The 23,252-nt window shown below is 40.6% G+C and overlaps 1 protein-coding gene across 1 annotated transcript; it reads left to right on the top strand.

Annotated features, from left to right (window-relative positions):
• Positions 1–16,261: 16,261 nt before the first annotated feature.
• LOC137758575 (afadin- and alpha-actinin-binding protein-like) lies at positions 16,262–18,428 on the top strand. The gene is given in 5 exon segments (XM_068534593.1): positions 16,262–16,583; positions 16,586–16,878; positions 16,880–17,036; positions 17,039–17,449; positions 17,779–18,428. Coding segments are annotated over 5 exon segments (1,833 nt in total).
• The last annotated feature ends 4,824 nt before the right edge of the window (positions 18,429–23,252 follow it).

Raw genomic sequence — 23,252 nt, 5'->3', positions numbered from 1 at the left:
ACATAGAGCTGTCGCAAGGACAAGTGGTAATCCCAAAGTTAGACGCATGGGGTGGGGTTGGGGAGAAGTTCCTGGAGGCTGTCCTCTCAAAGTAAACAAACACCAGATTCACCTGAGGAGCTGGTTAAATGAGAAGTTTCCATGACCTCGCTCCCAAGATTCCTTTTCAGTAGGTCATTTTTAATGTGTACATTGAATAGGTTTCTAAGGCAATTCCGCTGCAGACAGTCCACAGATGACACTCAGAAGCAGTGCTTCCAAACTTTATCTAATGACACAGGGTAGACAGTGAGGCCAACGGAAGTGCCTCAACATTTTATCCCAACTCTGGTTGAACTGAAGTCAAAAGGTTTGCCTCGGGGCTTCCCTAGTGGCGCAGTGGTTGAGAGTCTGCCTGCCAATGCAGGGGACACAGGTTCGAGCCCTGGTCTGGGAAGATCCCACATGCCGCGGAGCAACTAGGCCCGTGAGCCACAACTACTGAGTCTGCACGTCTGGAGCCTGTGCTCTGCAACAAGAGAGGCCGCGACAGTGAGAGGCCCGCGCACCACGATGAAGAGTGGTCCCCGCTTGTCGCAACTAGAGAAAGCCCTCGCACAGAAACGAAGACCCAACACAGCCAAAAATAAATAAATAAATAAATAAAATTAAAAAAAAAAAAAGGTTTGCCTCTAGCTAGCTGTAAAACAAACAAAAAAAAAAAGCTGAAGTAATAAAGTAGACTTTCTGAGCATCTGACATTTAAATCTCAGTTTCTCCTTTTAGGAATGTGACAGCGTTCTCACCTGGGAACTTTAGGCAATGCTGTTTTGCATTTATAGTTTATTTTTCTCTGTAATTATTCACAAAATGTTTTACAGGGTGTATTTGGTCTCCCCAGCTTGACTATAAACTCCTGGTGTAGTTGGAAGGCTTTAAAAAATTTTTTTTAATGACATGGAAAGAGAGAAAATGTGCTTAGTTCAGCGCTGTTGACAAAAGTGCATCCAAGGTCACTAGGTGTATATTTTATGCTTCCTCATTCAGCTCTAAATCTGGAGTATGATTCCTTTTAAATTGGAGACCAGGAGTAGGAATATCAGGTGGAGAATATTATCATTTAAAATTTTAAAAAGCTTTTACTTCATAATCAGGGCAAGTTTCGCTTTAATGCAATGGTCCTCAAAATGCGGTCCACAACCAGCCATATTAAAGTGACCTTATGGAAAATGCACGTTCTCAGGCTCCTCCCAGACCCACTGAATCAGAAACTCTGGCAGTGCACCCAGACATATGAGTTTTAACAAGTTCTCCAGGGATTGCTTCTGTCTTAGTCAGCTAAGGCTGCTATAACAAAGTACCACAGACTGGTGGGGGTGGGAGGGGGGAAATTAAACAAGAAACATTTAGTGCTCACAGTTCTGGGGGCTGGGAAGTCCAAGATCAAGGTGCCGGCAGATTCGGTCCTTGGTGAGGGCTCTCTTCCTGGTTTGTAAATGGCCACCTTCTTGATGTATACTCACGTGGCCTTTCCTAGATGCTCTCTCTCTCTCTCTTATAGGGTCATTAAATCCCATTGTGGGACTTCCTTGGCGGTCCAGTGGTTAAGAGCCCGTGCTTCCACTGCGGGGGGCACGGGTTCGATCCCTGGTCGGGGAAGTTCCGCATGCCGCGAGGTGCGGCGAAAAAAAGAAAAAAAAATCCTGTTATGGAAGTCCCCACCCTCAAGACATAGTTTAAATCTAATTACCTCCCAAAGGCCTTACCTCCAAACACCATCACACTGGAGGTTAAGGTTTCAACATGTGAATTTGAGGACACATTCCCTCCGTAACACGTTCAAATGCACACTTAAATCTAAGACTGGGGGTGGAAGGGATGGAGGAAATCTGTCTTATTATGCATATTAAAAACAAACAAACAAAAAACACTTGAAGGCAATAAAATAGTAAAGCTAGCATGTAATCAAAGTGTACAATCTGCTTGCTAGAAAACACTATTCATAAAATAAATGTGCATGAAAAGAGATCCCCCCGCATACATGTACAAAATAAATGCACAGAAACAAATGAAAATGTTTCTGTTGCATTTTACACAGTGCCTTGTCTCACTTGATCTCAGTGGAGTCTCCTAACTTCCCTGAGATGAAAATTAAGTCCTATCACTTTTCTATTTTACAGGTAACAACACGACGTTCAGAGATGACCTGGGGAAAGTCACATTGGTACCCAAGCTGCCCAAATTCTGTATTCACTTCCCTCCACCAAAAAGCATTTCCTTCTTTTATTATAACAAATGAATTCCCCTGTTCCTTCACCCTGTTTCACAAGGATTGGGGTAAATGTTATCTTCCAGAGCTCCTAGCTAGTTTGTTTGTTGTCTGCAGACCTTTTCTTCATTCACAAATTAACAGCTTGTCCTCATATTAACCAGATGGATGGCTGCACCTGGTTAATTGGAGTTGTAAGATGGATAAGTGGATTAAAGAGCACAGCAGCTGGAGTGCTCACTGCTGGCCGGACATAATTAAGAAAGGAGGAGTGAGCAAGTTCTACTGGGACTTCAGTGAGGGAAAGGCTCAGTGGACTGATTTCCTGGAACTGCTTCAATTGCTAAATTATGAGAAGCGCTTGCTGCTGCATCGGGGGAACGTTGCAATTCTGCTGCTGAGAGAGCACAAATTCTGCTCTCTCCCTAAGATGTTCAGCATTTAAATCAATGTTTCTCAGAGTGTGTCTACTGACCAACTGTCTCAGAATCATCTGGATGTTTATTAAAAATGCAGATTTCTGGACCTCATCCAAGACCCACTAATTTAGGGGGCGGGGGTTGATGGTGGGGACCAGGAATCTGTATTGTTAACCATCTCCCTCTAAAATTGTGAACCACTGGCTTATTGCTATCCTCAAATAGGTAGAATTTCTAGAATCACCTAAAAAAGACTGCACAACCCACACTTTGGGAACAGTAACTCCGGTAGAGCCCTTGGCTACCAAAACCTCCAGCAACTGAATCTCCAAAACCCCAAAAGTCCTTGAGAAAGCAAAGAATCTATTGCCAGAATCCAAGTAGGTTTTGTCTCAGAAGCCTCCTGAGACACTTGTTAGAAATTCTCCCCCTCAGCCCAGAAGTGGTGAATCAGAAACTCTGGGGATGGGGTACCCTCAGGATGAGTCTGAGGCATGCTGAAATTTGAGGACCACTGCTCTAGACCCGTTCCGCTCAACTTTCAGTGCACATATGAATTCCCTGGAGATCTTGTTAAAATGCAAATTGTTTCAGTAGGTATGGGAGCTAAAAATCTCCCAAGTGACATTGATGCTGCTGGTTCATAGACCACACTTTGAGGAACAAAACTCTAGGTTACTTTTTATCTAATGGTATGAGATAAAATTCATATGTTAAAAAAAAAAAAAAAAAAAGCGTGTTCCCAGGCTTAGGCTGAAATCGTTACGAAATCAGCACACTCCAAGCACAGAAAGTGAAGCTGCTAAAATACCATCAGTTGGATTTGAGCTCTGAATACGAGGGATGCATTTGTACTGACTGGCCCACAGGCCATCCTCCAAAACCGTGATAACTAAGATCACAATTTTTTTTTTTTTTTGGTATTTTGGCTACGCTGTGCAGCATGCAGGATGGTTCCCCGACCAGGGATCGAATGCAGGCCTCTGCAGTGAAAGCACCAAATCCTAACCACTAGACCACCAGGGAACTCCTCTGAGATCACAGATTTTTACGTGGCTAGGAAAGGAAGCCAAAAACGGCTTTGCAAGGATCAAACTCTGACCCAATTTACAAACACTGTCACCAGTCAGCTAATAGGCTCTGATAAATTATACTAACTCTCTCTAGACCGGACTCTGTTGTATAGACAGCTCTGGTCAGGGACTTGGGGACTCCTAGTTCTGACTCATGTCACTTCACTGGGCCTTGATTTCCTCACATATTGAGTGATAGGTTTGGGGCCTTTGCCTACCCTTAAAAGTCTATAGTTCTATGACCCGTTCAGTCCAATTGTTATACTTGCTATATTGCCTCTGGAGCTGAAGATTGCCACTGCCTACCCTTTGCACTTGAGTTCAGCGAAAGCACAGTTTTGTTCCTCTGAGTCAGCCTCTATTGCTGGTCCCGGGATCACAAACTTCTGCAACATGCGTATGATCTCAGACCCTATGTGCTTCTTGCGCTTGTACTTTTCACCTTTACCTTGGTATGTTTTCAGTGATTCAGCCTTGATGTTCCATCACACTAAAATTCATAATTTGGAATATTATCACATAGAAGACTAGTTTGCCTGGCTGTCAAGGGTTTACTAAGTAGCCCACGTCTGCTGAGATGAGGTATGTATAAATTAGAGTGTGAGGATTTGCTTCTAATAGAGACCTACCAGAATAATTTGTGCAATAAAGACTTTGAATAGCTAGTAGGTTTATAGAATTTCTCTAGTGTAATTAGGAGAGGCATTGTTGTGTAATGAAGAAAATTAATTAGAACTAAGTGTTCAGGGAATGTCTGGTTAGATAACCAAAGGCATATTTGCAGCCTAATTGTTTTTTGGCAGCTGGAGGTATTTTATACCCTTTCAGAGTGTTTAGTTAATGGATATTTTAACATGCCCCACTGTTTGCTTTTCCTTAAATTTAAACTACTCCCATATATATATTAAAAAAAAAACAGTTCATCAAAGGTTTGAACCAACTATCTATCCCATTGGAAAAATGCCTCAAGTTATCTGATTTATTTGATCATACTGTCTGCCAAATGTTCATTGTTTTCAGAGGAAGTCCATACTGAGAGTAATTTGCATGCCCTCCTACACCATGTGTATAGAGTTCTACTGTATGCTTATAAAGCACAAACACCAAAACACTTTCTAATATTTTTCCAATATTTCTTCTAACCTGCACCCAAGTTGCAAGTATTCTGTCTCAAGTCTTCTCTGGAACAAGGTGGAGTTTTGAAAATACAGTATGTTTTAAAATAAGATGGGGGTTTCCCTGGTGGTGCAGTGGTTAAGAATCTGCCTGTCAATGCAGGGGACACGGGATCGAGCCCTGGTCCAGGAAGATCCCACATGCTGTGAAGCAACTAAGCCTGTGAGCCACAACTACTGAGCCTTCACTCTAGAGCCTGCGAGCCACAACTACAGAGTCCGCATGCTGCTGCTACTGAAGCCTGCACACCTAGAGCCTGTGCTCCGCAACAAGAGAAGCCACCGCAATGAGAAGCCCGAGCACCGCAACAAAGAGTATCCCCTGTTCACCGCAACTAGAGACAGCCCGCGCGCAGCAACAAAGACCCAACGCAGCCAAAAATTTAAAATTAAAAAAAAAAAAAAAAAGATGGATCAGTTATCCAGTTGGTTGATTATTTTTCTAATATGCATAAAAATTTGAAGTCAAACAGACATAGGTTCAAATCCTGGCTCTGTCACTTGCTATGAGATCTTTAGAAAATTATTTAAACTACCTAAGGCTTAGTTTCATGATCTGTAAATGAAGATAATAAGCCTGGCATTATAGGGTTGAAGTGAAAATTAGACAAAATAAGTATATTTTATTAAATTAGGACATTTATGGTTTCAGATGAGAGAAACCTGACATAAAATAACTTAAAATAATAAGAGGGAAATAACGTTTATTTAGAATAATTTTATATTTCCAAAAGAATTACAAAAATATTAGTTTCCCTTGAGCCAGCTTCCCCAAATATAAACAAGTTCACTGCCATAAAATTATTAAAATCAGAAAATTAACATCGACAAAAATACCTTAATCCACAAACCTGATTCAAATTTTGGCAATCATCTCTTTTCTGGTTCAGGATCCCACATTGTATTTAGGCTTCATATCTCCTTGGTCTCCACCGCCTGGGAAAATTCCTCAACTTTCTTTATTCTCTTGACCTTGACAAGTTTGAAGAGTATTAGCCAGTTATGTTACAGAAGTCTCTCAATTTGAGTTTGTCTGATATTGTCTCATGATTTGGATTGAGGTTATTCATTTTTAGTAAGAATACCACAGAAGTGATGTTGTACTCTTCTCAGCGCATCAAGAGCCAGATGTCAATATGTCCCATTGCTATGATGTTAACTTTGATCACCTGGTCCAGGTGGTGTCTGCAAGGTTTCTTCACTGTAGGGTTACTAATTTTTCCTTTGTAAATAACTATTTTGTGAGATGATACCTTGTGACTGTACAAATATGCTTTTTCTCATCATAGTTGTGTCCACTCATAGCATCCATCAACGATCATTGCCTGCAACAATTATTACCACGGTGTTTGGCAAATGGTTTCTATTTCCACCATGCATTCTGCATTTATTAATTGGAATTTTACTGTAAGGAAGAGTTGTCCCATCTCCCTGACTTATTTATTCAATTATTTATTTACTGATGTATGGACTCACAAATACCTTATTCTACAGGATATAATCCATTACTACCTTTTATTTATTTTTTATTTTATTGCTAAAATTGCCTTAGATTCGGTCATTGGGCGATCCTTCAAGTTGGGTTCCTGTGTCTTCTTAACTTGCCTCTGTTATTCTTTGGGCCCTTCCTCACTTTCTGGCACCTCTGCCCATCTCATAATTCCAGCCCTAGAATGAGCCATTTCTCCAAGAAAACTTACATCGTTGGGAAGTTCAAGGCAATGAAGCTGGCTTTAAGCACAGCTGAATCAAAGGGTTCAACGGATGTCACTAGGAATTCAAACCTTTCTCTCAAACTTTTGGTTCTGCTTTTCTCAGTTTCATTCTTAGGCAAATGCTTACACATGGCGGCTAAGATAGCTGCCGATGCTTACCTTCACAACTGCTTTTCCTAAGAAAATAGAGAAAACTCCTGATAGTCACAGCAGAAGTCCCATGGAGAGGTCATATTAGCACAGCTTGGGTGATATGCCCATCTCTGATCCAATCTCTTTGGCCAGGGAAATGGGGTACTCTGCCCAGGTATGTATCATATGGCCACAGGCAGGGAGGAGGGGAGTTCAGTCCCATGAGACCACATGGAATGGCTTTTCCTCAAGAAAAGTGGGCTTCAATAAGATGTGGATGGGCTCCCACCATACACAACATCTACAAGGCTCTTTGCTTAGTGAAGCACATAATGAATATTACACAGTGACTTTTCCATCAACTCACTCTTCTGCCTCACTTCATCACTTCCATCTGAAAGCAGGCAAATCTGAGATGAGATAAAATTCACATGAATCAAGTTGGTTACTTGTTGGCACTGCTGGCCAAAGGTTTTTTTTAAGTAAAAAGATGAGTATAATGTTCCAATATAGGAGGTCTCAACCTCCTATCTATAACAAAAGGCTACCTGGAATGGCTGAGGACTACTATTCTGGTTAACATTGTGGATGGTGTGCACGTATATGCTTGCATGTGTGTGTATAACATTCAGATTCACAGTTTTCAAAGATTTAGAGGTAGTGTGGCAGAACAGAAATAATAGGGCTTTAGATACAAGTAGATCTCAGTTCCAGTTCTGCCCCTTGCTGTGCCTTGGGTGAGTTACTTAGTCTCCCTGAGCTTGTTTCATCTGTAAAATAGAATAATTCGTACCTCACATGATGTGAGGAATCAATGACATAACGCATGTAGAGCACCTAGCACAAGAGTAAGTGCACGAGAAAAATTTCAAATAAAATACAGGTAAAAATAAAGGAGATACATAGAAAAAATAAACTAGAATGGATGTCATCTTTCTTCAACAATAATACAGGCACCTCAGAATGTCCAAAACATCATTATAAGCATCAGCTATTGTTGAATTAAAAATATGAATGTTACCAGTTAACAAAATCTGCAGTGCATATTTCTCTTTTTATGTTGCCTGAAAACAAACAAGCAAACAATAACAACAGCAAAACCTAGAGTGAGGAAAAGTAAACAACAGAGTGAGAAGGCAACCTACAGAATGGTAGAAAATATTTGTAAACCACATAACAGATAAGGAGTTAATTTCCAAAATATATAAGGAGTTCATAGAACTTATTATCAAAAAACTAATAACCCAATGTTAATATTGGCTAAAGACTTGAATAGACATTTGTCCAAAGAAGACATACAAATGGCTAACAGGTATATGAAAAAATGCTCAGTGTAATTAATCATCAGGGAAATGTAAATCAAAACCACATGAGAGGGGCTTCCCTGGTGGCGCAGCGGTTGAGAGTCTGCCTGCCAATGCAGGGGACACGGGTTCGAGCCCTGGTCTGGGAGGATCCCACATGCCGCGGAGTGACTAGGCCCGTGAGCCACAGCTACTGAACCTGCGCGACTGGAGCCTGTGCTCTGCAACAAGAGGGGCCGCGATGGTGAGAGGCCTGCGCATCGCGATGAAGAGTGGCCCCCACTTGCCACAACTAGAGAAAGCCCTCGCACAGAAACGAAGACCCAACACAGCCAAAAACAAAATAAATAAATAAATAAATAAATAACAAATCCTAAAAAAAAAAAAAAAAAAAACCACATGAGATCATCTCACACCTGTTAGGATGGCCATTATCAAAAAAAACAAAAGATAAGTGTTGGCAAGGACGTGGAGAAATTAAAACACTGTTGGTGGGAATGTAGTAATGGTGCAGCCACTATGGAAAACTGTGTGGAGATTCCTCAAAAAATTAAAAATAAAACTACCACGCAATCTAGCAATTCCACTTCCAAGTATTTATCCAAAATAATTGAAATGAGGATCTCAAAGAGATATCTGTACTCTCATGTTCACTGCAGCATTATTCACAAAAGCCAAGATGTAGAAACAACCTAAATATTCATCAACAGATAATGGATAAAGAAAATGTGGTATATCATACAATGGAATATTATTTGGTCTTTAAAAAGAAGGAAATCCTGCAATATGACATAGAAGAATCTTAAGGATATTATGCTAAATCAAATAAGCCAGTCACAGAAGGACAAATACTGCATGATTCCACTTAAATGAGGTACCTAAAATAGTCGAGTTCACAGAAGCAGAGAGTAGAATGGTGCTTGCCAGGGGCTAAGGGGAGGGGGAAATGGGGAATTGCTAATCAATGGGCATAAAGTCTCAGTTATGCAAAATAAGTTCTAGAGATCTGCTGTACAACATTGTCCCCATAATTAACAATATTCTATTGTACAATTAAATATTTATTAAGAAGGTAAATCCCATACTAAGTGTTCTTACCAAAAACAAAACAAAACAAACAAACAAACAAAACCTAAGAGTGAAGAAGCCAAAGCCACAGTTCCAAATGTAGGTAGAGGGACTTCCCTGGTGGTCCAGCGGCTAAGACTCCACACTCCCAATGGGGGAGGCCCGGGTTTGATCCCTGGTCAGGGAACTAGATCCCACATGCGCGGCGACGAAAATCCCACATGCCGCAGCCAAGACCTGATGCAGCCAAATAAATAAATAAATAAATAAATAAATATTTTTAAAAAAAATGTGGGTAGAGCAATGGGGCAGGGGTTACATCTGTGTTATTGAGGGCTATAACACATGAGGGTTCCACTTTGTTAAACGTGGCTCCAACAGTCTCTCCATACTCAAAACCCCTTTAATACTTTCCTGGCATTTGTTTGTTAATGTTGATATGACGGTGATTTAACGAGGCGGCGCTTTTAACGTACAAGACGGACTATAAATCCAAATAAATGTCATCCCCTTCAAAATAGTTTCAGAGAAAAGATATATACTTGTTTCAGTGATGTTCCAAACTTCTGTGTCTAAAATTTTTCCCAAGACCAGATATTCAAAAATCAATTAAAACTTATTTAAATCCGAGACTAAAGAGAGTGATCAAGTTTAATGAGTCTGTTTGGCATTGAAACAATAAGGTAATAATAGAAAATAACTGGTTTCCATATAATGGGATCCTATGAAGCTATTAAAAATAATGGAGCAGAATATATATGCACAGCTATGAAATGACTTATAAGACATATTATCCAGTGGAAAAAAACAAGGACCATAACAGTACATATGGCATGCTTTTAACTGTTACTTTTTAAAAGAAGTATGTGTATAGATATATGCTCAATCTATACACAGGCTATCTCTGGGAGGATATCTAAATAATTGGTAGTTTGCAAGTAGCTGTTGTCCCAAAAATATTAATATGTTTATGTAGCATTTTTACATGTTTGATTCTTAGCTCTTATTAGATTTCAAGATCCCTCAGGGCAGGGATCATGCTCTGTTCCTCTTTATATTCCCACGTGCACAGGAAATCACACTGAGTAGATACTCAATAAAAGGCTGTGGATTAACATGCTCAGAGTTACATATGGTAAAGCTAAGTAAAGATGGGGCGTAGAGACAAAGATTCATCAAAATGAAGATGAAAGTAATGTGAGGGCTTATCTGAGGAGATATTCAAATACAATACAATGAACTTTTCATATTCTTCTTATCTCATATAAATAAGTGTGACTAAAACTTGGCAAAAGCCTGTGCATTCTACTGGCTATTGTGGTAAGTGTAACAAAAAAGATAACTTTCCATTTCGTCCCCAGAAAGTGGATAATTCATCATGTTTATCCTGCAACCCAGTTTTGCACACAGACACCTGCAGTTATATTTACCATCATAAAATTAATAGCCCGTGTGGTTCCCAGAACTTGGAAAGGGAACTTCCCACCACGTAGTGTGTAGTGTAACTACATAGTGTGTAGTTAGAAACAGCTGGTCCCATGGCCAGGGAATATGCTGACTTCTGCCAAAGCATTTTCCATGGGTCCTTGCCATTATTGGAGCACCAGACCAGCCCACCAGCTCTTCATGATATGATACAAACCCACAAGCAGGTGGTTGCCACTTCACTTCATTTCCTCCTTCAAAGCATTTCCTGAAGACATAGCAATGAGCACATGGTAAGTGAAATATAAAATTTCCAGATCGAGAACAAGTACATCTAAGACTATGTGACTTGGTACAACTTCAGAGGAGATGTAGTCCTTGCCTAAATGGATTGAAGTGTTGAAAAGTCTGCCAATCTGAAAAGTCACGATGCTTGATGTTACCACAAGAGAGAGGCAACATGGTAAAACCACCTTCCCCACCAACATCAGAAATCAGCTGATTTCATTTGCAAATTATATCATTAAGGAGAGAACATTAAGGAAAGGAAAGGGTTAGCTAACACTTTAAATTTTCTCAAGGACCTACTATAGCCATGAATTTATGGGGGTTATCTCCGTTTTCTTCACACAAATATCCCTATTTTACTGCTGAGGAAACCAAAGCTCAGAGAAGTTAGTTAACTTGCCCTAGATCAAACAGCCATTGAAATGTCAGAATCTACATTTAGGATCTGACTTAAAGCAACAATTAGTTCTCCCAGTTCTGACAGCCAGTGAAAAGCAGAGGTGAACAGCAGGGGCTCTGGGGCCAGATCACCTGGGCATGAATCCTGACCCCATCACTTGCCAGCTGTGAGACTTAAACAACATGTTTAGCATTTTTCATCACTCTCTCTCTCTTACCTCCATTTGCAAAATGAGCACAAGAATAGTAACTACCCAAGAGGGTTATTTTGAGGATAAGAAGATTATTACAAATAAAGCACTTAGAAATGTACTTAGTAAGCAATACTATTAATATGTTGGCTGCTGACTCTGGAGAGAATCAGGACAAACATACTTTGATGAGAAGTAGAAAGGAGTATGATAAAGCTGTAAATCAGAGGAAGGTAGATCAAGGCAAGAGAAATAATGCAGAGGTCTCAGTTTCGACCTGCGATGGTATCTGAGGATGGGAGCGGGAAACAGCCCACCAAGAGAGAACATGGATGAATGCCAATGGACAGAACACTAACGAAGACAAACTTAGAAATCAGAGTTGTTCTGTTGATGGGAATACCCTGCAGTTTGTTTTTCACTGGCTTTGCTGTTGTTATTGTTCCCTATTCTTTAAACAGAAAAAACATCACTTTGTTGAACCATCTCAAAAGCAATTGTGTAAAAAGTAAAGTCTATACAATCTGAACTCCTATGAGAGGTTTAGTCTACCTTCCTCCACTCAGGCAAAGGCTTCTGGGAACAAAGCACCAACTTTGATTCCTAAATGAGCATCAGTCCCTGTGCTTCAGTTGCTCAAAGCTTCCAGCAGCACAGAACCTAATAGTTCATGCTCCACAGCTGGGTTCTGAGCCTGGGGCTTCCAGTGACTTTTCAGAGAGCTTCATGATTGGTTTGCTTCCATGGGATTTGGATCAAGATGAAAAATGAGCCCAAGGTTATTTGGAAACAGCTCATATTTAAGAGACCTTCAAACACTTTCACAAATAAAAGCGGTCTATGAATATTGTATAATAACCCTCTAATAACTTCCCACTTGCTAATGTTTATCACGGGAGGAAAATTAGCAACGGGTACACCCATACTTCAAAAGTTAGGAAATGGGAGATAAAATCCAAGTAGTTTGGAAGAGTTGAAATCACTTTACTCAGAAGGGAATAGCAGTTCATAAGGGAAGGAAATTGCATTTGAATTTCTTAGCATTGTGATAATAAAAGTATTCTATCTAGATACTTATTTTTGACAGAGTATCCCCAGACTCCAGCATCTAACCCACCAATCCCTGTCCCCACCAACTCATTATGGGCCATCCATGGAGCCTGTATTGTTCTGGAGTCACAGGGATGGGGTTAAGCAGATTGAAGATCATCTGTCTACCTTTAATGCATAAAGTAGAAACCAAACGCAATAACCTCATGGACACTTAAATCAATGTCTTTTCAATCACCATCCATCACCATCCTTTTGTGGCACTGGTGCTAACCCTCACCCTTCATTCTGGAGCAGAGCTGCCCTTTAGGACCTGTTCCACATTAGTGAGTCAAATCGGCCATTTTTTCATTGCAGACCCGCTGGCTTAAAAAGCAGCGTTTACAAAGAAGCTTGTGATGCGGTGAAGAGCCAGGACAGAAATGTAATAAACAATGTTTTGAATTACATTTTGGACATTTAAAAATGCTCTGGGCTCAATTTCATAAGGCATTTGCATTTGTAATGAGAAAAAAAAAAAAAAAAAACATCTCTGAGCTTCCAGTCTCAGGTTAACAGCCTCTTCTATGCTGTAAATTTTTTGTAGGAGCAATTACAAATTGTACACAGATTCATTATTTCTCGAGTACTTTATCAGGACATTTCCCCATACATCTAATTTATCCTGTCTGAAATGTAACTTGACATAAGGGATTTTCTTAATTGCTTTTGAAGCCCTTCCAAGATAATCAACTGCTTTTGGGAGGATGATAAAAGACAGTAGACAATATTGCCAGTCTGTCTACAGATCACACGCTGAAGTTTATGGGTAAGAGATAGCAAAGAAAGGCAACATTTGCCTCTTAAACGATTTAGTATCTCTATTTTAATTTGGTTTCCATTTAAATGGCAGTGTCTAAGAATAGCAAGAAGAAAATCTCCCATTTTTATCTGCCCCATTGCAATGGCTGTCACTTTGTGGGGGGCGGTAGATGCAGTCATTATTTACAAATGGACAAAAGTACAGTCTTTGTTATTCTGAAGAATCCTAACCAAAGATTAAATAAAGATTAAAGCAAAAATAAAATAACCAAATTTGGGGGGAGGAGAAGAAATGCTGTCAAAAGCTGGTTGTGGGCTTCCCTGGTGGTGCAGTGGTTGAGAATCCGCCTGCCAATGCAGGGGACACGGGTTCGATCCCTGGTCTGGGAAGATCCCACATGCTATGGAGCAACTAAGCCCGTGTGCCGCAACTACTGAGCCTGTGCTCTAGAGCCCGTGAGCCACAACTACTGAGCCCGTGTGCCGCAACTACTGAAGCCCGTGCGCCTAGAGCCCGTGCTTCACAACGAGAGAAGCCACTGCAATGAGAAGCCCGCACTGCAACAAAGAGTAGCCCCCGCTCACCGCAACTAGAGAAAGCCTGCGCGCAGCAACGAAGACCCAACATAGCCAAAAATAAATAAATAAATAAAATAAATAAATTTATTAAAAAAAAAAAAAAAAAAGCTGGTTGTGTTTCTGCAACCCACCATTTAACAATTTAAGCAAATGGTGGAACACTTTTTTAGAACCTTTTTACCTTGAGTTTTCAAGCTGCCAATTCTAAATAATTCCATTTTTTAGTTACAGAACTGTTATCTAATGTACATGGTAGGCAGGATTATGGTTGCCCACAGATGTCCATACCTTGACACCCAGAACCTTACATGGCAAAACAGACTTTGTAGATATGATTAAGACTGTTGACCTTGAGATGGGGAGATTATCCTGGATCATTGGGAGATACCCAATCTACTCAGGTGCGTCCTTAAAATTGGAGACCCTTTCCCGACTGTGGTCAGAGAGCGATGAGACGGAAGCGTTGGAGAGATTCAACGTGAGGACTCGACCCACTGCTGCTGGCTTTGAAAATGGAAGGAGGGGGCCACAAGCCAAGGAATGTGGTGGCCTCTAGAAGTTGGGAACAGCCTTCAGTTTATAACTAGCAGCAAAATGGGGACTTCATTCCCTCAGATGCAAGAAACTAAATTCTATCAACAACCCTAGTGAGCAGGAAATTATTCTTCTCTAAAGCCTCTGCAAAGGAATACAGCCTGGAGACACTTTGATTTTAGCCCATTGAGACCTGTGTCAGACTTCTGACCTACAGGACTGTGAGATAATACATTTGAGTTGTTTAAGCCACTATGTTGGTGGTTATTTGTTAAAGGTGCCCAGAAAACCAATATGCTGTCTAAAAGTATAATATCCTATTTTGGTACCCAGATCATCTTCATAATGCCCAAATACAAGAGATTTAATAGGACTTGTATTATCATTTAGCATTTAGTTAGTACCACCCTGTGCAATGGAAATTCAAATACTGCTTGCTAAAATCAAATTAATTATATCTCACAAATGGAAAATAGAAAGACTCTAGTGTCCTTTTGGGAAGCTGACATTATTAACTTTAAGAACACTGACTGGGACATTGGGTAAAGGAAGAAAATTATTAGCTTTGTTTTAGATCAACAATGTTAATATGCCATGCTGACCCTTAATCATCTCCCAAGAATTGCTCTTGGCAGGAATTGGAAAACTGATTGTTTTCAATTTTAAAGCTTAGCCTTGGCAGTCTGTAGTAAGAAGTCCACAGGAGTTCAAGGAATATTTAGATCTTTTCAACTAAAAGATACTCCAAAATGATAGGAATCGTAACTAATAACAGAATCACTTTTTCCAGGTAATGCAGTCAATATTAATAGCCAAAAATAAAATGGTTAGTTTGGTGCTTCACTTGTATTAAACGATGGATGACCTTATCCTAGGTATCATGTTCCAGTTGTAGTTAATTAACTTTCCCAAAGACACAACAGCAAAGCATAGCAATTCAAGTGAGGCAGGAGATCACAAAAACTGCTATGGAAGGCATCAAACTAAAGAACACTGGGAGCGTTCAGCTCATAAAGCAGGTCAGGAGGAGATCCATGATCTAAGTCTATAAATCAATAAAAGTATGGTGTCCCATTTTAAGATGGTGGATGGAATACATGTATCAAATTTTGTTTCCTCCCAAAACCCCAGTGAAAAATACTTTTTTTAAAAAAAGACATAAAATAACAAGGACGGGAAGAACAGGAAAGGAGACAACAGTAACAAAATTTTGGAAGCTGGAAAGCAAAGGGAACTATGGTAAAGGATTTAACCAACCCCCAAAAGCTGAGTTGTAGCCAGTGGTTGGGAGAGCTGAGAACCAAAGTAATTTACTCTGAAAATCCTTAAAAGACTCAGGACCAGCTACCTCCAAATCTTGGGTGAAAGGGAAGGAAGAGAGTAAAGACAGATGAGTGAAATTAGATTCCCAGATCCTCTCCCCAACACCTCCAGATTTCTGAACATCTATCCTCTGGATAGTCTTTTAACACAGATGATGTCTGGAGTGGAGTACGGGAGGTGAGATGGGCAGGTTGAGGATGGAGGTACTACACCGAAGACAGGAGGAGTAAGTGAATGTATGAAAGCTGGATGCTACCTTCAGGACTTCGAACTGTGTGGGAGCGCTAACATAATCTAGCAAGGAGTTCAATACCTTGGGTCAAGGTCTCTACTGGATGAATTGCACACCTTAAGAAAGCCTATTATGTAGGCTGCCTGTGCGGGCCCTCGGGGCTGCGCGAGCAGGTCTAGGACGCCGAGCGGTGCGTCTCCGCCGCACCCAGGGGCCGTGATGCCTACACAGTAGAGTGACAGCAGCTGGGCTAAATGTTCCACCGCTGAACTGCTTCCTCAGGTATCCTGGCTCTGGCGATTGCTATGGGAGATTGGATGACTGTTACAGATCGAGGTCTGTCTTCAGAAAGCAAAAATATCTCTCAATATACCTCAGAAGCAAAGATGTCTCCATCAAGTTTATACTCACAGCAAGTGCTATGTTCTTCAATACCTTTATCAAAAAATGTGCATGGTTTTTTTAGTGCCTTCTGCACAGAAGAGAATATTGAACAAAGTATTTCACATCTTGATCAGGAATTGACTACTTTCAGTTTTCCTTCATTATATGAAGAATCCAAAGGTAAAGAGACAAAGAGAGAATTAAATATACTTGCTGTTTTAAATTGTATGAATGAGCTACGTGTACTCAGCGGAAGAACCTTCTAGCTCAGGAAAATGTGGAAACACAGAATCTGAAACTGGGAAGCGATATGGACCATCTGCAGAACTGCTATGCAAAACTTAAGCAACAACTGGAAACCTCCAGGACAGAAATGATTGGTCTTCAGGAGAGAGACAGACAGTTACAATGCAAGGACAGGAATTTGCATCAGCTACTGAAAAATGAGAAAGATGAGGTGCAGAAATTACAAAATATCATTGCAAGTCAAGCTACTCAACATAATCATGATATGAAGAGAAAAGAGCGTGAATATAATAAAACTAAAGGAACGTCTACATCAACTTGTTACAAACAAGAAGGATAAAAAAATAGCTATGGAAGTTTTAAATTACGTGGGGAGAGCTGATGGAAAAAGAGGCTCCTGGAGGACGGGTAAAACTGAAGCCAGGCATGAAGATGAAATGCAAAAAATTCTCTTGAATATTGTCAGAAACATATCCTAATGGAAAATGCTGAACTTAAGAAGGTTTTTCAGCAAATGAAAAAGGAAATAATTTCTCTTCTTTCTCCCCAAAAGCAGAAACCTAGAGAAAGAGCAGAAGATGATAGTACAGGAACTGTTATCCCTGATAGTGAAGAAGATGTTGGGGAACTGAATAGAGACAGTACGTTTCACCTTTCCTGTGAAACCGTGAGAGAGCAGCTTACCAACAGCATCAGAAAACAGTGGAGAATTTTGAAAAGTCACATAGAAAAACTTGATAACCAAGTTTCAAAGGTACACCTAGAAGGTTTTAAGGATGAAGATGTAATCTCACGACAAGACCATGAACAAGAAACTGAAAAACTCGAGTTAGAAATTCAACAGTGTAAAGAAATCATTAAAACTCGGCAGCAGGGCCTCCCTGCTGGTGCAGTGGTTGAGGATCTGCCTGCCAATGCAGGGGACACGGGTTCGAGCCCTGGTCTGGGAAGATCCCACATGCCGCGGAGCAACTAGGCCCGTGAGCCACAACTACTGAGCCTGCGCGTCCGGAGCTTGTGCTCTGCAACGAGAGGCCGTGATAGTGAGAGGCCCGCGCACCGCGATGAAGAGTGGCCCCCGCTCGCCACGACAGGAGAAAGCCCTCACACAGAAACGAAGACCCAACACAGCGAAAAATAAATATAAAAATAAATAAATAAATAAAAGATTACTATAAAAAAAAAAAAAAACCTCAGCAGCAACTTTTACAGCAGCAGCTCGCTACTGCATGTGATGATGACACCACTTCACTGCTACAAGAGTGTTACTTGTTGGAAGAAAAGGAGCGTCTCAAAGAAGAATGGTCCCTATTTAAAGAGCAAAAGAAGAATTTCGAGAAAGAAAGACTAAGCTTTACAGAAGCAGCTATTCGCCTTGGATTGGAGAGAAAGGCATTTGAAGAAGAAAGAGCCAGCTGGTTAAACCAACAGGTTTTAAATATGACTACCTATGACCACCAGAACTCAGAAAATGTGAAACTTTTCGGTGCCTTCTCACGAAGTTCTGATCGGGACAACCCTACAGTACACTCGAGGCCACGGCAAAAGAAACCTCACGGTGTGCCTAGTGGGTCTCCAGTTTGCAAGTCTAAACTTATTAAATCTCTTCCTGCTTCTCCCTCTACTTCCGACTTTTGCCAGACACGTTCCTGTGTATCTGAACATAGTTCAATCAATGTACTAAATACAACCCCTGAAGAATCTAAGCCAAATCAGGTTGGAAGAGAATGTACAAATCAGAAGTGGAGTGTGGCATCAAGGTCTGGATCACAGGAAGGTTGCTATAGTGGATGCTCCTCGACTTATACAAATTCTCACGTAGAGAAGGATGACTTACCTTAGACACGTGAACTGGGATTTTTTTTTTTTTTTCATTAACATGTTCATCAAATTTCACATCTGAGTTGAAACAGGGTGTGTTATAAAGTCAATCATCTCTAATAATTTAAGATGGTCTGTGTTGTTTGGACTTCCCTGTTCCTCCCCCAAAGAGCTAAAATGTTAAATCTATTTAAAAGGATATAAAAGCTTCGGATATGTATTTTTGGTAACAGAAGCACCTGGTTCTGTGAATAAAGGAATGTACAGACGTTTCGATGGAAACAAAGCACCAGAATGAGTTTCCTCTTATAGGTATTAAAAGTAGCACTTTTAGGAAACTGATTATTGTAAATATTTAATTTTGTCTCATACATAGTTGGCATTGGAAGTTTAGCCTTTCCTTGACTGTATACTGCAGATTTTTAACAAAGCAAGTTATATATTTATGATGTTTAGTGTGATTTGAAATACCCTCGTTCATGTTTTAAATAAAGTGAAATTTATGTAAAAAAAAAAAAAAAGCCTATTATGTAAAAGATAAACTCGGCTCTCTAACAGTGGCCCTCTACATTACTAATTATGGAATCTCTAAACCGTATTAACCTCAGTAGGAAAAGGATGGTATGAGAGAGTCCTTGGAGGCTACGAGTACCGCCTGCCCCAGGCGGGTCACCCTTCCGGCCCTTCTATCTCCAGCATCTCAAGGGAGCTTAAAGGCAGTGATGTGCTGATGTACTTAGTGCCCTGCTCCCTCTGGCAACACTTCTTTTGTGATAAAACTTTCTCTCTGATTCACTCTCCCTCAAACAGCTTAATAGTACAGATCTCAGGCTTCTTCTCCAACCAGCCACCAGACCACTGGCAGTCAAACCTTTGCCCTCCAAGCACGGGACTGGAAGACCCTTTTCTGAGGAATCTGACCTGCCCAAAAGGAAAAACCTGAAAATAATGACATTGGGAGCTCCCCCAACTAACGGGAAGCACTCACATTGTCCTAGAATAGTTGTTCTCCTTTGGGATGACTTTGCTCCCAGGGAATATCTGGCAATGTCTGGAAACATTTTTGATTGTCAAGACGGGAGGGGTGTGGCTGGTGTCTAGTAAGGAGAGGCCAAGGGTGCTGTTAATCATCCTACAATACACAGGACAATCTTCCTACACACAGATACTCAGCAGTTCCAATTGGCCTTTCAGTGTCTCGCTCTCAGTCATGATCAGACAGCCAAGGGTTACCAGACAGCTTAGCAAAGCCTGTAACAGAGAAGAAAACAGACTAAGCACAATCAAACAAATAAAAGCAGTTTGGAGGAAACATACCTTGCAGCCAAAAAAAAAAAAAAACTAAAACTATCACTAATAAAAAAAGAGATAACACAGTCCATACATCCATGAAACATAACAATGATGCTCTTTTTTAAAAAGGAAACGTTGAGAGAACACAGGTTCTTGGAAACTAAGATGATAACAAAAAGAATAATTTAATAGAAGTGGGGAAAATTTTTTTAAAGTTAACGTTATCTCCCAGAATGAGAATACTAAAAAGACAAAGAATTAAAAAATAGAGATGAAAATCAGAGGATCAGTTATTGGTTTCCTATTGCTGCTGTAACGTATTACCACAAACCTGGGGGCTTAAGCAACACAGATTTATTATCTTTCAGTTCTGGAGGTCAGTAGTCTGAAATGAGTTTCACTAGGCCAAAACCAAGGTGTTGGCAGGGTCATGCTTCTTCCTGAGGTGCTAGAGGCAAATCTGTTTCCATACTGCTTTTTCTGGCTTCTGGAGGCTGCCTCCATTCCTTGGCCTGTGACCTCCTCCTTGCATCACTCCCATCTCTTGCTTCCATTATCACATCTACTACTTAATTTCCTGCTTCCTTCTTAAAAGGACCCTGTGATTACATTGAACCCACCAGGACAATTCAGGATAATCTCCTTATCTCATTATTCTTAATCACATTTGCAAAGTTCCTTTTGCCACATAAAGTTAACATTCACAGATTCTGGGGATTAGGACATAGGCAAGTTGGGCAGGGGGCATTTTTTGGCCTACCACAATCAGATTACGAGGCGTGATATCCATAAAGTACAATGAAAAAGAAGATGGAGAGGAGGAGATAGTAATGAAATACTGAAGGCTTTAAGTTTAAAGACTGAATGGGCTAAGGGCTAAGCAAAATGAATGAAAATAGACCTACAACAAGGGGCACCACTGTAAAATTTCAGAATAGCAAAGATAAAAAGAAGATTCAATAAGCTTCTAGCGAGGGGGAAAAGAAACATACGAAGGACAAAAAAATCACTGGCTCTGGACTTTCAAATACCAACACTGGAAGCACAAACAATGGAACAATGTCTCCAAAATTCTGGGGGGAATTGTTTCCCCTGTTATCATTTTATACCCAGGCGGTCAAGTTTCAACATTTTCATCCCTTATCGACCCTTTCTCAGGAAGCCACTGAAGGATGTGCAACCACAACTAGAAGGCAAAATAAAGTGACAGAAATGAAATGCAGGAAACAGGAGACTCGACACAGGAGAGACAAAGTAAATTCCAGGACAATAGAGAAGGGAGATCAGAAAATACAGGGCAGCAAGTCCAGACTGGAGCAACACGACTAAAGAGAGTAAGCTGAGAGCTATCTCCAAGAGGGTGTCTGCAATCCTATCATCTTTGTTTTAAACCTGAGAATGTCAGATGAGTCTGGCCCAGTTTGTTCTGTTTCTGCTCTGCCCTTCATGCTGTGAAGCCTGGAATTGGTGGGGATCTTCATCTTAACCCCAAAGAATAAGAGCTACCTACCTGTGACAGCTAGATGGTAGGCCACAACAAGCTTAGAAGCAGAAAACACAGAGCAAGCCAGTCCCTGTTACCACATTCTTACTGGCCTTCCAGACCTACACAACAGTAGTTGGTCCAATTTTCCCAAGACTCGTTCACGCCCTTGCACACTGTAAACTTGCAGGAAAGCTGAAACCAGAGACATTCAGTAAATCATCTCCTGGGAGCTGTCGCTTTGCAGTAGCAATATTATCCTTTTCTTCCCTGGCTGTGTGCTTACTATCCGTTTTTCAGAAGTAAATAATATATAGTTGGAGATGCGTACATAAATTGTAAATAAAGACAATCAAGACAGTGACTAATACAAGAGTCACGATACTACCGCACACCCATTAGGATCACTACTATCAGAAAACCAGAAAATACCAAGTGTTGGCAAGGATGTGGAGAAACTGGGACCCTTGCCCTGTTGGTGGGAATGTAAAGTGGTGCAGCCACTATGGAAAACAATATGGTGACTCCTCAAAAAATTGAAAAATTGAACTAGTGTATGATTCAGCAATTCCACTTCTGAGTATGCACCTCAAAGAATTGAAAGCAGGGTCTCCAAGCGCTATTTGACACCCATATTCACTGCAGCATTGCTCACAATAGCCAGGAAATGGAAGCAACCCAAGTATCCATGAATGGATGAACAGATAAACAAAATGTGTACATACAAACATGGAATATTTATTCAGCCTTAAAAATGAAAGAAACTCTGACACGTGTTTCAGCATGGATGAATCTTGAGAATATCACACTAAGTAAAATAAGCCAGTCACGAAAAGACAAATCCTGTACGGTTACATTTATATTAGGTACCTAGAAGAGTCCAATTCAGAGACAAAGTAGAATGGTGGCTGCCCAGGCCTGGGGGGAGGAGGGAATGAGTTGTTGTTTAATGTGTATCGTTTGTTGTGCAAGATGAAAAGTTTCGGAAATTTCTTGATGAACGTACTTAATACAACACTATTGAACTGCACACTTTAGAACGGTTAAGATGGTAACTTTCATGTGTATTTTATCACAAGATAAAAAAATTTTTCTTAAAGTGAAGCTAATGGTTACCTCTGGAGGGAGAATTGGCACTGTGTGTAATTTTGTAATTTTGTCTGTCAATCTGGCTAGGCCACAGGGTACCCAGATACTTGGGCAAACATTATTCCAGGTATATTCTGTGAGGCCGTTTGGATGAGATTAACATTTACATCAGTGGACACTGAGTAAAGCCCTCCATAATGTGGGTGGGCCTTATCCAACCAGCTGAAGGCCTGAATAGAACAAAAAGACCAGCCTCCCCTGAGCAAGAGAGAATGCTCCAGCAGACTGCCTTCACACTTCACGTGCAACATCAGCTCTGCCTGGTTCTACCACAGACGGCCTACGGACTCAAACTGCAACACCGCTTCTCCTGGGTCTCCCACCTGCAGGCCCACCATGCAGGTTTTCAGTTTGCCAGCCTTCACCATCACGTAAGCCAATTCCTTATAAAAATCTCTCTCCGCATAGACATACATCATATTGGTTCTGTGTCCCTGGAGAGCCCTAATTAATACAGGCGCAACAGGGGAAAGGCATACAGAGAGCTTTTAAGATACCTGCAATGTTCAATTTCTCAACCTGGGTGGTAGTACATAAGTGTTTATCACTATTCTTTAAACTGCACGTACATTTTATGCACCCTCTGCACGTTAAGATTTTTTTCACCATTAAAAATACTTTTTTTAAAAAAATCTAAGATTGGGATGAAACCCAATCTATTCACCAAAGTTCACGTCTAGATTTCTTAACCCTTCAAGATTCTAAATAAATAACCTGGGCCTGATAAACCTCTCTGTAGCTCAAGATGATTAAATTGGCTTGGCAGAGTTAAGTGGATCATGAACGATGGATCTGAAATGAGTCATTAAAAACTTAAGAATGTTTAGAGGTTGACATTATGAAAGATGACTACCCCTCAGGCTGCTGAGAGACATGTTATCAAACCATATAGAAACTGGTGCCATCTCACATGGTCTTAG

Source organism: Eschrichtius robustus, chromosome 2 (genome assembly GCF_028021215.1).
Source record: "Eschrichtius robustus isolate mEscRob2 chromosome 2, mEscRob2.pri, whole genome shotgun sequence".
Taxonomy (NCBI): Eukaryota; Metazoa; Chordata; class Mammalia; order Artiodactyla; family Eschrichtiidae; genus Eschrichtius; species Eschrichtius robustus.
The sequence above is the reverse complement of the archived record's forward strand: the minus strand, read 5'-3'. Positions and strand labels throughout refer to the sequence as shown.